This window comes from Nerophis ophidion, linkage group LG08 (assembly GCF_033978795.1).
Source record: "Nerophis ophidion isolate RoL-2023_Sa linkage group LG08, RoL_Noph_v1.0, whole genome shotgun sequence".
NCBI lineage: Eukaryota > Metazoa > Chordata > Actinopteri > Syngnathiformes > Syngnathidae > Nerophis > Nerophis ophidion.
The window spans coordinates 32,624,630-32,639,466 of record NC_084618.1 but is presented as its reverse complement, the minus strand read 5'-3'; the positions used below and the strand labels follow the sequence as shown (position 1 = coordinate 32,639,466).

General features: G+C 38.5%; 1 protein-coding gene across 3 annotated transcripts in view; it reads right to left on the bottom strand.

Annotated features, from left to right (window-relative positions):
• vars2 (valyl-tRNA synthetase 2, mitochondrial) overlaps positions 1-14,837 on the bottom strand; it is an 83,013-nt gene that overhangs the window by 42,388 nt on the left and 25,788 nt on the right. For all 3 annotated transcript variants that reach the window (XM_061908301.1, XM_061908299.1, XM_061908300.1), the window contains exons 12-14: positions 9,984-10,074; positions 2,208-2,335; positions 1,918-2,021 (exon numbers count right to left, since the gene is read on the bottom strand). In XM_061908301.1, the coding sequence (XP_061764285.1) occupies positions 1,918-2,021; positions 2,208-2,335; positions 9,984-10,074 (323 nt within the window). The remainder of the gene's footprint in view (positions 1-1,917; positions 2,022-2,207; positions 2,336-9,983; positions 10,075-14,837) is intronic.

Sequence of the window (14,837 nt, the reverse complement as noted above, 5' to 3'; positions counted from 1 at the left end):
CCCCCGGGCAACATAGCTCCAGGATCATTCTCCTCTACCCCAATAAGGTGGCAGCTTGCAGGTGTTAAATTATTATTTTAATTTCAGGGAAGTTATCTGAATGGCTTACATTTTTTCTTTGGATTGCGTTTTTTGTCTTTACATGTCAAATAAATAATTACTAACTGCGTATTGCTGCATATAGACTTTTTTCTGGGGCGTCAAATGGTCAAACCCTGCTTATTTACGCAGTAGGCATGCAGCGCAGTAGAGCTTGTGGAAGTTAACAAACTGACAAGAATGGAAATGTATCGGCTCTGCAGCCGTACTCGGTGGACTTTTGGGGTCAGTTGTTGTTATTTCATTGTTCACACTTTTTAAGATAACCTTCCTACGATACGAACGGTTTTGTGCTTTTTTTGCACAATGTTCAACATGTCATTCATCATAGAAACCTGCATATTTTGGCCACCAATGTTCCTTCTGAGGTGCGCAGTTGCACAGTTGCGCACAGCTACATTCTAAATAAAATAAACAAATAATTTATTCTGTACCATTTTACAATGCAATTATGCGAGTTACAGGTGACCACAAGTGGTCACAACACAAAATAATATTGACGTCTGCTGAGACGTTTTAAGGAGAAACCTCTGTATCAACAACCTTTTAATTGTGAAAAACTGATTACTTTCGACCATAACCACGCTAAAACAACAGCAACACAACTATTATCTGGCAAAACTGGTCATTTTCTGCTGCAATCACACCAAAACAAATTGTATGTCGTATTGACTGCAGCCCCTCTCTTTAATTTCATCAAAAAATGCACACACTGTGCTCAACCATTAATGCGTTTATGACTACAAAAACAGTCTGACTACTCAAACAACACTTAAAACTGTAACAGCCAAGTGCTTACACCGTGATGTGGTTCACTTCACATGAAGCCAAACATGCAATTAATAACGTGTTATGCCTGGATGTTGCTGTTTTGCAGGTTAGCCTATAGCAGTAGACTTAAGAGTTAAATGCTGCATTTTAACTCTTATTTTGGCAAAACTATTGGGCACCGTACACCCACACTCCTCAATGTGATTTGTGCCTATTTTAGTGCCATGTATTAAACATGTTAATTTATGGATATTAATCATAAAATGCGGTTACAAGATTAAATAAGTGCTCATAAAACATAATAATGATGTATCTCACACACAAAAAGTTGTACACTGTAACTTGTTATGTCAGTTTTGGGACACGTGTGATGCTGGTGTGGGGACAGTGTACAAGTCTGATGTTGCTTATGTGTGGTTTATCGAATTCTCAGGGAGTTAGTGCATTTGCTTAGATACATGACAAATCAAGGGGAACATTGGTGGCCACCTATATATAGTGGTCACTTTTGCTTTTTCCCTTGATTGGTTGCTATTGACAGGCTTAAACATTGCAAAAACATTGCAGTGGCTGTTGGACTCTAATGAAGGAGGGCTGTCGCCTGTGTCAGCAGCACAAGTACACATGATGGGTGGCGCAGGTGCAACGAGGCCAGTTTGTAGTGTCCGCTGAACATTTGCCTTGCGATTATGGTCCTGCCTCACACACTGACACAAATATGTTGCATGCATTGTCAGTCACGGCACCGATTCCGTTGATTTGTCTTTTAACCTCCAAATCAGTGCTTGTAAAACCCCTGCTATTTGTGGCCCCTTGTGGAAATCAAAAAGTGGGTGAGGCTTCTGCTCTGTGCTCATAAGGGATATTTTCTCTAAAATCCGAACTATGGTCTCTAGGGTGTGACGAGATCTTATGCCACGAGATCTGCTCACTCACCCTGTATTCATCTATGACAGGGTCAATAGAAAATAGCTGTTTCATTGGATTTCACAAGACTGCACAGCTGTAATGATGTTGCTAGATTGTAAATTGTGTTAGTTTACCAACCTGCAAATGGGTAAAGTCATGGTGTGACCCTTTTTTCCCCGGAACAGCTTTTTCTCAACCAAAGCGTCGATTACCAGTTGTCGAGCATCAAAACGTTTCACTCCCTTTAAAGATATAAAGAGATATTAAATGAAGACGTTTATCAACCCAGTAAATAAAAGTTTCCATGGGGTCTATATTTTTGCACTTGACTTTTAACAGAAGGAATAACATCTGTATACTAACAAGTTTAGGTCATAAGCCTGTGTATGCAAGATAAAACAACAGTGATTCAAGTGAGGTTCATGCACCTTAAGCCATTGACCACATAGTGGAGTCATCTTCCCATCTTCTCCAATCACAGTAAGGCGTGGTAGAGCATGTCTCTGTGACAATGAGAAGTCTAAGAGGTCATGAGCAGGAGTAACCTTCACTGCACCTACAAAACAGAAAGACAAACGGTAAATGAGATTTCCTTCTGCATATAATACAGTACCAACAGTGGACTACATTACAGACTTGGCTCATAGCATATACAAGGTATCACACTTAGAGCTGATCTATTTAACGTGTGCAAAGTTGTCTGCGTTTGTTAAATGAGCAAAATAAGGCATGCAATCCATTTAGAGTGTCCGTCTCCATTAATATGCAGAATATATGCTGATTAGCAAAACACCCACAATACTGGAGGAGAAGATGCAAATATATTATATAGCACCCACAAAGTGATTTATCAACATCCATAGTTTTGCGAGCTGAATAGGCCACACACTCAGATAACCCAATAAACCAATCACTAACATGGAACCCACAGGGAAAATGAAACAAAGGGAGACCAAAAACAACCTGGAGAAGAAGCACGGAACAGGAGATGAGGACTGAGGGGCTGTCATGGCAACAACTTGACCGTAGGGCACAAGACTGGAATTGATGGAAGGCTTTTGTCGGCGGCCTATGTTCCTCAGGGAATACTAAGGCCTAAGTAAGTAAGTATGGTTTGCGAGCACTATTTAGCTAAAAAGAATGTGCAAACTGACACACGGCTGAAGGATCGGTGTTGTGCTGTGCTAGCACCGCAAATACCGACGAGAAACTGAGATTGTGTGTGTGTCAACCTTTTTTCATGGTCTGTCAGAAATAAAAACTATTACACATATCCTCAATAAACCAACATTATTTTAAAATGTTATAGCTGCATGCTGGGTAAGGAAAGGGGCTGATCAATACAAATTTAATTCATGCAATTGATGATTTGTTGTCTGCTGGAGTTGTTCTTTTTAATGGCGTTCGTTTTTTCATTTAGAAAATATATTATTAACATATCCACTGTATGAAAAAAACTAATTTGAAGTAAGCATTTTTTGCATCTTGAGCACAGTAAATGCAGAACTCTTTCCCATGAACAGCTGCAGCGTGGGTTTCATTGTGGATGCACTGGACAGCTCTTAAAATGACCATAAAAAGTGATACATGTCTACTGCTTGTTTGATAGCAAAACAGGTAGGAGCGTTATAACATGAATGTGTAGTAATATAAAAGTCTCCATGGTGAAAGCACACAAAAACGAACGGAAAACGTCCTCTATTAATACACATATTTCATAGATTGCACACACTGTATAGCATGTAGTATTTGGATCTTAGTACAAACCCTGTTTCCATATGAGTTGGGAAATTGTGTTAGATGTAAATATAAACGGAATACAATGATTTGCAAATAATTTTCAACCCATATTCAGTTGAATATGCTACAAAGACAAGATATTTAATGTTCACAATGATAAACATTTTTTTTTTTTAACAAATAATCATTAACTTCAGAATTTGATGCCAGCAACACATGACAAAGAAGTTGGGAAAGGTGGCAATAAATACTGATAAAGTTGAGGAATGTTCATCAAACACTTATTCGGAACATCCCACAGGTGTGTAGGCTAATTCGGAACAGGTGGGTGCCATGATTGGGTATTAAAAACAGCTTCCCAAAAAATGCTCAGTCTTTCACAAGAAAGGATGGGGCGAGGTATTGATTGATTGATTGATACTTTTATTAGTAGATTGCACAGTACAGTACATATTCCGTACAATTGACCACTAAAAGGTAACACCCGAATAAGTTTTTCAACTTGTTTAAGTCGGGGTCCACGTTAATCAATTCATGGTACAAATATATACTATCAACATAATACAGTCATCACACAAGTTAATCATCATAGTATGTACATTGAATTATTTACATTATTTACAATCCGGGGGGTGGGATGAGGAGCTTTGGTTGATATCAGAACTTCAGTCATCAACAATTGCATCAACAGAGAAATGTGGACATTGAAACAGTGTAGGTCTTATTTAGTAGGATATGTACAGCCAGCAGAGAACATAGTGAGTTCAGATAGCATAAGAACAAGTATATACATTAGAAGTACATTTGAGTTGTTTATAATCCGGAGAGATGGGATGTGAATGGAGGAGGGTATTAGTAAAGTGTTGAAGTTGCCTGGAGGTGTTGTTTTAGAGCGGTTTTGAAGGAATATAGAGATGCACTTACTTTTATACCTGTTGGGAGTGCATTCCACATTGATGTGGCATAGAAAGAGAATGAGTTAAGACCTTTGTTAGATCGAAATCTGGGTTTAACGTGGTTTGTGGAGCTCCCCCTGGTGTTGTGGTTATGGCGGTCATAAAGGAAGTAATTTGACATGTACTTCTGTATCAAGGAGGTGTAGCGGATTTTATAGGTACACCCATTTGTCCACAACTGCTGAGCAAATAGTCAAACAGTTTAAGAACAAGGTTTCTCAAAGTGCAATTGCAAGAAATTTAGGGATTTCAACATCTACGGTTCATGATATTATCAAAAGGTCCAGCGAATCTGGAAAAATCAATCCACGTAAGCGGCATGGCCGGAAACCAACATTGAATGACCATGACCTTCGATCCCTCAGAAGGCACTGTATCAAAAACCGACATCAATCTCGAAAGGATATCACCACATGGGCTCAGGAACCCTTCAGAAAACCACTGTCACTAAATACATCTGTAAGTACAAGTTAAATAGATAGAGAGAGAGAGAGAGAGAGAGAGAGAGAGAGAGAGAGAGAAAGATAGATAGATAGATAGATAGATAGATAGATAGATAGATAGATAGATAGATAGATAGATAGATAGATAGATAGATAGATAGATAGATAGATCGATAGATAGTACTTTATTGATTCCTTTAGGAGAGTTCCTTTGGGAAAATTAAAATTCCAGCAGCAGTGTACAGAGTTGAGATTAATTTAAAAATAAATAATGGGGGTTTAAATGGAAACAAAATAGAAACATATTACAATAAGAATAAAAATAAAAAGCAACAATGGGAATAAAAATATAACAGTAAAATAACGAAATAAGAGAAACTAGGCAGTAGTGACCATGTTATGAAAAAGTATTGCACTGTTATTGTTTTGCATCCCCCATCATTCTAGTACCCCCCACCCCCTCCCCTCTCTGACAAAGGAGTTTTTGAGTCTATCGGTCCTGCACTTGGGATGAAGCAGTCTAGCACTGAACAGGCTCCTCTGGCTACTGATAACTGTATGCAGAGGGTGACTGGCCTCATCCAAGATGCTCACTAGTTTTTCCACAGTCCTCTTCTCTGCCACCGTCACCAGTGAGTTCAGTTTCATTCCGATTGTAGAACCGGCCCGCCTGATCAGTTTCTCCAGTCTGGAGCTGTCCTTAGATGTACTGCCCCCCCAGCACACTACCATGTAGAACAGAACACTGGCAACCACAGACTGGTAGTACATCCACAGGAGTTTTCTACAAATGTTGAAAGAGCGCAGCCTCCTGTGGAAGTACAGCCTGCTCTGTCCTTTCTTGTACAGGTGGTCCGTGTTAACAGTCCAGTCCAGCTTATTGTCGACCCAAACCCCGAGGTACTTCAATGAGTCCACGGTCTGTACCTCGACTCTCTCGATCACAATAGGTTGTGACCATGGACTCGACCTCCCAAAGTCAATGACCAGCTCCTTGGTCTTTGACGGATTGAGCTGCAAGAGGTTCGTGTGGCACCAGACAGCAAAGTCCCTCACCAGGCTCTGAAACGTCTCCTCTCTGCCGTCCCTGATGCACCCGACAATGGCTGTGTCATCCGCGTACTTCTGGATGTGACACAGCTTAGAGTTGTAGCAGAAGTCAGCCGTGTACAGGGTGAAGAGAAGAGGGGCCAGCACTGTTCCTTGTGGTGCTCCGGTGCTGCTGATCACAGGGTGTCAGACGTGATGTCCTTCAGTCTGACGTACTGTGGCCTGTCAGTGAGGTAGTTCGAAATCCAGGCAACCAGGCAGGATCTATTCGCATTCTGTCCTTTTGTCCTGGAGGAGGCGGGGCTGGATGGTATTAAAGGCACTCGAGAAGTCCAGGAACATGATTCTCACAGTACCATTTCCCTTATCCAGGTGTGAGTGGGCTAAGTGCAGCAGGTGCAACACCTGCCTGGTACGCAAACTGCAGGCTGTCCTGGGCATGTTGCACCTGTGGTCTGAGGAGGCTGAGAAAGAGCCGCTCCATTGTCTTCATTATATAAGAGGTGAGCGCCACTGGTCTGCAAAGCTCTACTATGCAAATCAAAAGCCATTTATCAACAACATCCAGAAACGCCGCTGACTTCTCTGGGCCCGAGATCATCTAAGGTGGACTGATGCAAAGTGGAAAAGTGTTCTGTGGTCTGACGAGTCCACATTTTTTTGGACATTGTTTTTTGAAATATTCAACATTGTGTCATCTAGCCCAAAGGGGAAGCGAACCATTCAGACTGTAATCAATGCAAAGTTCAAAAGCCAGCACCTGTGATGGTATGGGGGTGCATTAGTGCCCAAGGCATGGGAAGTGAAGGCACCATTAATGCTAAAAGGTATATACAGGTTTTAGAACAACATATGCTGCCATCTAAGCGCCGTCTTTTTTATGGACGCCCCTGCTTATTTCAGCACGACACTGCCAAGCCGCATTCAGCACGTGTTACAACAGCGTGGCTTTGTAAAAAAAGAGTGCGGGTACTTTCCTGGCACGCCTGCAGTCCAGTCCTGTCTCCCATCGAAAATGTGTGGCGCATTATGAAGCGTAATATTCAACAGCGGAGACACTGGACTGTTGAACGATTGAAGCTCTACATAAAAAAAGAATGGGAAAGAATTCCACTTTCAAAGCTTCAACAATTAGTTTCCTCAGTTCCCAAACGTTTATTGAGTGTTGTTAGAAGAAAAGATGAGGTAACACAGTGAACATGCCCTCTCTCAACTACTTTGGCACGTGTTGCAGCCTTGAAATTCGAAGTTAATTATTATTTGCAAAAATAAATTAAGTTTATGAGTTTGAACATCAAATACCTTGTCTTTGTAGTGCATTCAACAGAATATGGGTTGAAAATGATTTGCAAATCATTGTATTCTGTTGTTATTTACCTCTAACACAATTTCCCAACTCATATGGAAACGGGGTTTGTAAACAGAGGTGGGTAGTAACGCACTACATTTATTACGTTACATCTACTTGAGTAACTTTTGGGATAAATTTAACTTCTAAGAATAGTTTTAATAAAACATACTTTTAGTTTTACTTGAGTATATTTATAGAGAATAAACACTACTTTTACTCCGCTCCATTTATCTACATTCAGCTCGCTACTCGCTACTGATTTTTATCGAACTGTTAATGCACGCTTTGTTTGTTTTGTTTTTTTCAGACAGACCTTCAAAGTAGGATCTGTCACATGCATGCGTTTCATCAATCAAATGCAGTCACCGGTGACGTTTGACTCCGTTTCACCAATCAAATGCAGTCACTGGTGACGTTTGACTCCGTTTCACCAATCAAACAGAGCCAGGCGGTCACATGATTAACTGCACACTTTTTTAAATGTTTTTTATAAACCTTTATTTATAAATTTCAACATTTACACACAGTTGAAAATAATAATCAAAGTAAGTACAAGAACAGTACAAAACAGTATAAAAACCTTACGAAACAGCGCCAGGGGGTTGCAAATTCAAAGAAACTAAAATAGAATGCCAAAAAATATATATAAATATATATATATATATTTATATATATATATATAGATTTATATATATATATATATATATATATTTATATATATATATATATCAAATTCATGAAAAATTACAGTAATTAACTTTCATTTATTATGTAACTTGTTATATAAAAGTCTATGTCCATACTAACAATCTAACAATTTTATATGTAATTTTAAGGTAAATCTTATTTTTTTAACATTTATGTGTGTTTTTACATTCAAGTCGAAAAATATATGTAGCCTCTTATATGAAGGTTTATGCTCATACTAACAATTTTAAATTTTTCTCTGTAATTTGACATACGTTTGTGGTGACTGCAAGACATACTTGATCAACAGCCAACAGCCATACAGGTCACACTGACAGTGGCCATACAAACAACTTTAACACTGTTGCAAATATGTTCCACACTGTGGAGCCACACCAAACAAGAATGACAAACACATTTCAGGAGAACATCTTCACTGTAACACAACATAAACACAACAGAAAAATTACCCAGAATCCCATGTGTTACAATATACATGCCCATCACCAAACCCCGACCACCTCAACCGATGGTAGCGGGGGTGTAGCCCGGAAGAGTCAGCACTGCATGGGATTGTGGGTATTTGTTATGTTGTGTTTATGTTGTGTTACAGTGAGGATGTTCTCCTGAAATGTGTTTGTCATTCTTGTTTGGTGTGGTTTTACAGTGTGGCGCATATTTGTAACAGTCTTAAAGTTGTTTGTACGGCCACCATCAGTGTGATCTGTGTGGCTGTTGACCAAGTATGTCTTGCAGTCACTATTATGTCTTTTAAAGCCATACACATCACGCGTACAAGTCGGTACGCTGATGGTTCGGTAAATGAGCGAACGCAGAGGGCGATGGAGCGTTGTCACGGTACGACCGTGATATATTTGCATGGGAAAAGATCGTCGGGTCAATCCTACGGGAAAGTCACCGAAAGTCTATCAGTGGGATTGGTGAGTATGTTGTTAGGGTGGGATAGCCATTCATAGAAGGTGAACTCACTTTGCACCAAGTTCCTACTTACAGTGGCCCCCCGATAAAGTGAATGTGAGACCCCTGATCCTAACAATTCAGAAAAAATCTGTAAAATAATGGTATTTTTCTGTGGAACTGCCAGCATTGTCACTTCATTAAAGGTGGTTGACCGTACTAATTTGGAAACACTCTTTAGAATAAAGGTATTTTTCTGCAGAACTGTTTGTGTCGTCACTTTATTAAAAGTGGTTAATCTTAATAATTTAGTAAAAATCTGTAAAATGTTTTTGATCATTATTTGGTTTACAATGATTTACTTTAATTTTATAGTTTTCGTTTGGCAGCCATAGCTGCCAGTAGATGACCGTTTTTTTACAGAATTTTTTTTCACAGTGTAGGCTCACTCAATCTCAGTAAATAACTTAAATTTGGAACACAGCATCATTGTTTTCACAACTTTTTGGTTGTTAGAGGTAAAGTGTTTTAATGTAGAGTTCTAAATCTTTTTCAAAGGCACAAAAAACAGGTCGGGTATTGATAACTTACATTTATGAATATAAAACTTAGCCAATAGTATAATGAGGTTGCAAACGTAAAATTCATTTTTTTTTAAATTTTCAATACAGTGTAAAACCAAATATATATTACTTAATATACATTATTGTTTTAGGTGCTTAAGAGATATTCCTGGCTCTGAATTAGTTCATTGCTATTTTTATGTTTTTGTGCATTACTTGTTGCTGTCATCATTAAACAAACAGGTTACTCATCAGTTACTCAGTACTTGAGTAGTTTTTTCACAACATTCTTTTCACTTTTACTCAAGTAAATATTTGGGTGACTACTCCTTACTTTTACTTGAGTAATACATCTCTAAAGTAACAGTACTGTTACTTGAGTAAAATTTCTGGCAACTCTACCCACCTCTGTTTGTAAATCAGGCCCTCAGTCTTCTATTTTCATGAAGCTGTGTCTAAAAATAGACACAAAAAACTACAGTAGTGTGGTTCTCACCTGTTCCAAGCTCCATGTCCACCATTGTATCAGTGACAATTGGCAGCAGTCTGTCAATAAAAGGGTGGCGGCAAAACTTTCCGTGAACATTCTGAAACACAAAAATAGTTCAGGTTATAATAATGAATTACATTTTTAAACAGAACTCCCTAATTTGAGGTGAGGTGTCTGTGTTTATTCTTTTTTAAATAAGTGATGAAAGACATTTATGCCCTGGGGCTGCTGCAAGTCGGCCAGCTGCTGGGGTAGTGACCTTGTGTGTCAGCGTGTATGTGATCTTCTTTTAATTCTCTTTTTATATATATATATATATATATATATATACATATATATATATATATATATATATATATATACACACACACATATATATATGTACACACACACACACATATATATATGTATGTGTACATACATATATGTGTATACATATACAGTCAAGAAAATAAGTATTTGAACACCCTGCTATTTTTCAAGTTCTCCCACTTACAAATTATGGAGGGGTCTGAAATTTTCACGGTAGGTGCACGTTCACTGTATGAGAGATAACCTAAAAAGAAAAATCCAGAAATCACAATTTATGATTTTTTAACAATTTATTTGTGTGATACAGCTGAAAATAAGTATTTGAACAGTTGTCTATCAGCTAGAATTCTGACCCTCAAAGACCTGTTAGTCCGCCTTTAAAAGTCTTCCTCCACTCCACTGTATAATCCTGAATCAGATGCACCTGCGTGAGGTCGATAGCTGCATAAAGACACCTGTCCACCCCATACAATCAGTAATACCCAAACATTCAGCATGGCTAAGAGCAAAGAGCTGTCCAAAAACACCAGAGACAAAATTGTACAACTGCACAAGGATGGAAAGGACTACGGAGATATTGCCAGGCAGCTTGGTGAAAAAGGTCCACTGTTGGAGAAATCATTAGAAAATGGAAGAAGCTAAACATGACGGTCAATCTCAATCGGAGTGGAGCCCCATGCAAGATATCATCTCGTGGGGTCCCAGCGATGCTAAGAAAGGTGAGGAATCAGCCCAGGAGTACACGACAGGACTTGGTCAGTGACCTGAAAAGAGCTGGGACCACTGTTTCCATGGTCACTGTTGGTAATACACTAAGACGTCATGGTTCGAAATCATGCATGGCACGGTAGGTTCCCCTGCTTAAACCAGCACATGTTAAGGCCCGTTTTAAATTTGTCAATGACCATTTGGATGATCCAGAGGAGTCATGGGAGAAAGTTTTGTGGACAGATGAGACCAATATTGACCTTTTTGGTCATAATTCCACTATGTGTGTTTGGAGGAAGAAGAATGATGCGTACCATCCCAAGAACACCATTCCTACTGTGAAGCATGGGGGTGGTAGCATCATGCTTTGGGGGTGTTTTTCTGCTCATGGGACAGGACGACTGTACTGTATTAAGGAGAGGATGACTGCAGCCATGTATTGTGAGATTTTGGCCCAAAACCTCCTTCCCTCAGTCAGATCATTGAAGATGCGTCGTGGCTGGATCTTCCAACATGACAATGACCCAAAGCACACAGCCAGGAAAATCAAGATGTGGCTTCGTAAGAACCATATCAAGGTTCTGGAGAGGCCTAGCCAGTCTCCAGACCTAAATCCAATTGAAGATCTTTGGAGGGAGCTGAAAGTCTGTGTTACTCAGCGACAGCCCAAAAACCTGACTGATCTAGAGAAGATCTGTGTGGAAGAGTGGGCCAAAATCCCTCCTGCAGTCTGTGCAAACCTGGTGAAGAACTACAGGAAACGTTTGACCTCTGTAATTGAAAATAAAGGCTACTCTACCAAATATTAATGATGGTGTTCAAATACTTATTTTCAGCTGTATCACACAAATAAATGGTTAAAAAAATCATAGATTGTGATTTCTGGATTTTTCTTTTTAGGTTATCTCTCATACAGTGGACATGCACCTACCGTGAAAATTTCAGACCCCTCCATGATTTCTAAGTGGGAGAACTTGCAAAATAGCAGGGTGTTCAAATACTTATTTTCTTCACTGTATATATATATATATATATATATATATATATATATATATATATATATATATATATATATATATATACACATATATATATATGTATACATATATATGTATACATATATATATGTATACATACATATGTATACATATATATACATACATATATATGCATATATATACATATATACATACATACATATACATACATATACATATATATACATATATATATATACACATATATATATATATATACACATACATACATACATACATACATACATACATACATACATACATATATATATATATATATATATATATATATATATATATATATATATATATATATATATATATATATATATATATATATATATATATATATATATATATATATATATATATATATATATATATATATATATATGTTTTATTTCATTTATTTTTTCCCCCTTCCTCAGGGGGTGGATTCGACAGGGCGGTTGCTAGTTGTTCCAACTCCATTGTTGGGGTCCCTGCGGTTGGGCTAGGTGGTTCCCGTGGCCCTGTGCTGAGCCGTCTTGCAGCGGCCGATTTGGGTGGGGTGGCCTGGGCGGGCCGCGCTCTCTTGGAGTGCGGGGTGGGCTTGTGGGGGCCCGGTTGCTGGTGGGGCAGCTAATACATACACAAATACAGTACATACCTACATACTCAAAATTCGTACATCCATGTGCACATTCACTGTACAAACATACATACGCACATATATGTATACATACATTCACTGTGCAAACATACATATACACATATTGTCCATAGGCATTCACTGTACAAAACATACATACATATACACATTCTGTACATATACAAGTACACATACATACATACACTCATGCATATGATTACGTTTCATCAAACATAAATCAACATTGTTACCCTAGGGTAAACTGGATAACACATGGCACAGTGACAAAGCTTAACCTATTATTACTATAACAATCAACAAGGTTAATATAGCTGGCTTCTATTTCTTACCCTACATTTTTCTACTTTCTTTTGTATCTGTAGTTATCATTGCATATATGTATTGTTGCATTTGAACAACTGTATTGTTGATAATAGAGGTACATTTTTGTTATTATTCATTATTAATAGCGCTATTTCTATTGGTATTTTGAATTGCGCCATTTGTAGTGTAATAATGCTCATTGTCATTTCTGTATTGTTATTTATTTCACTAACTGCTTCTTTGCTATCACTTTTACCATCATATCTGTACATAATAATAATAATAATAATGGATTAGATTTATATTGCGCTTTTCTCTTGTTAGATACTCAAAGCGCTCACAGAGAAGTGGGAACCCATCATTCATTCACACCTGGTGGTGGTAAGCTACATCAGTAGCCACAGCTGCTCTGGGGTAGACTGACGGGAGCGTGGCTGCCAGTTTGCGCCTACGGCCCCTCCGACCACCACCAATCATTCATTCATCATTCATTCAACAGTGTGAGCGGCACGGGGGCAAAGGGTGAAGTGTCTTCCCCAGGGACACAACGGCAGCGATACATATCGTATTTGCTGATGTTGCTCTATTGTTGTTGTTGTTTTTGTCTCTGTCTTATCCCCCTTTTGTCCCCACAATTTCCCCCTCTGCAATATTCTAGAAAAACAGTGGCGAAAAACAAAGGACAACTGATGGTGTCTAAATGAAGTGTTTGTGTTAACCTTGCCATACTTTGTGGATGTAGTATAAACAGTACAGAAATTATGTACTTTTAAATGATCCATGTTTGTCTCGATATAGCCGTGATAATTGGCCAAACTCTGTATGGACCAATGCTTTGTTATATTTCCATGCAAAGAGAAAAGAGCAATACAGATCTTTCCCCAAGTAAATGAGTTCAAGTACCTCGGAGTCTTGTAAACACGTAAGGGAAGAGTGGATTGTGAGATCGACAGGCGGATCGGTGTAGCATCTGTAGTGATGCAGACCCTGCATCGATCCGTCGTGAAGAAGGAGCTGAGCCGAAAGGCAAAGCTATCAATTTACCGGTCGATCTACGTTACCATCCTCACCTATGGTCATGAGTTTTGGGTTATGACCAAAAGGACAAGATCACGGGTATAAAGGGCCGGAATGAGTTTTCTCCTTCCGGCAGCGGGACTCTCCCTTAGAGATAGGGTGAGAAGCTCTGTCATTTGGGAGGAGCTCAAATTAAAACCACTGCTCCTCCACATCGAGAGGAGCCAGTTGAAGTTGTTCGGGCATCTGGTCAGTATGCCCCCCATACGCCTACCAGGGGAAGTGTTTAGGGCACGTCCAACCGGTAGGAGACCACGGGGAAGTATGTATCTTTTTATTTCTATGTTTACACCTAAATAGGTGGACTTATGTCTTATTGTATTGTATTGTTTTGTCAAGTATTATTTAGACTTGTATACATTTATAAACATTGCGCTGAAACTACCGCTATTGGGATAAATTTCCTGCCTTAATTGCAAATAATACAAAATAAGGTAATACATTGAGATATCCTAAATGATATCCACATATTTACATGTACATTTGAAAATACAACTGACAACATATTTTTAAAACAACTGCTATAATGTAAAGCCGAGGGATTATTTAAAATTAATTTAAAAAAAAAATAGGCTGGACTTTTAGAGGAGACATTTCTATTAACAATTACATTAAAATATATTTGAAAATACAAACATAATATCTGAGCAGTACTTTGTGATGTTACTGTAGGGCTGGGCAATAAATAAATTATTTATAATTGAATCGCTTGTTTATTTTTCAACAAGTTTTTAGTTATTTTTATATATTTTTTTCCAAATAGTTCAAGAA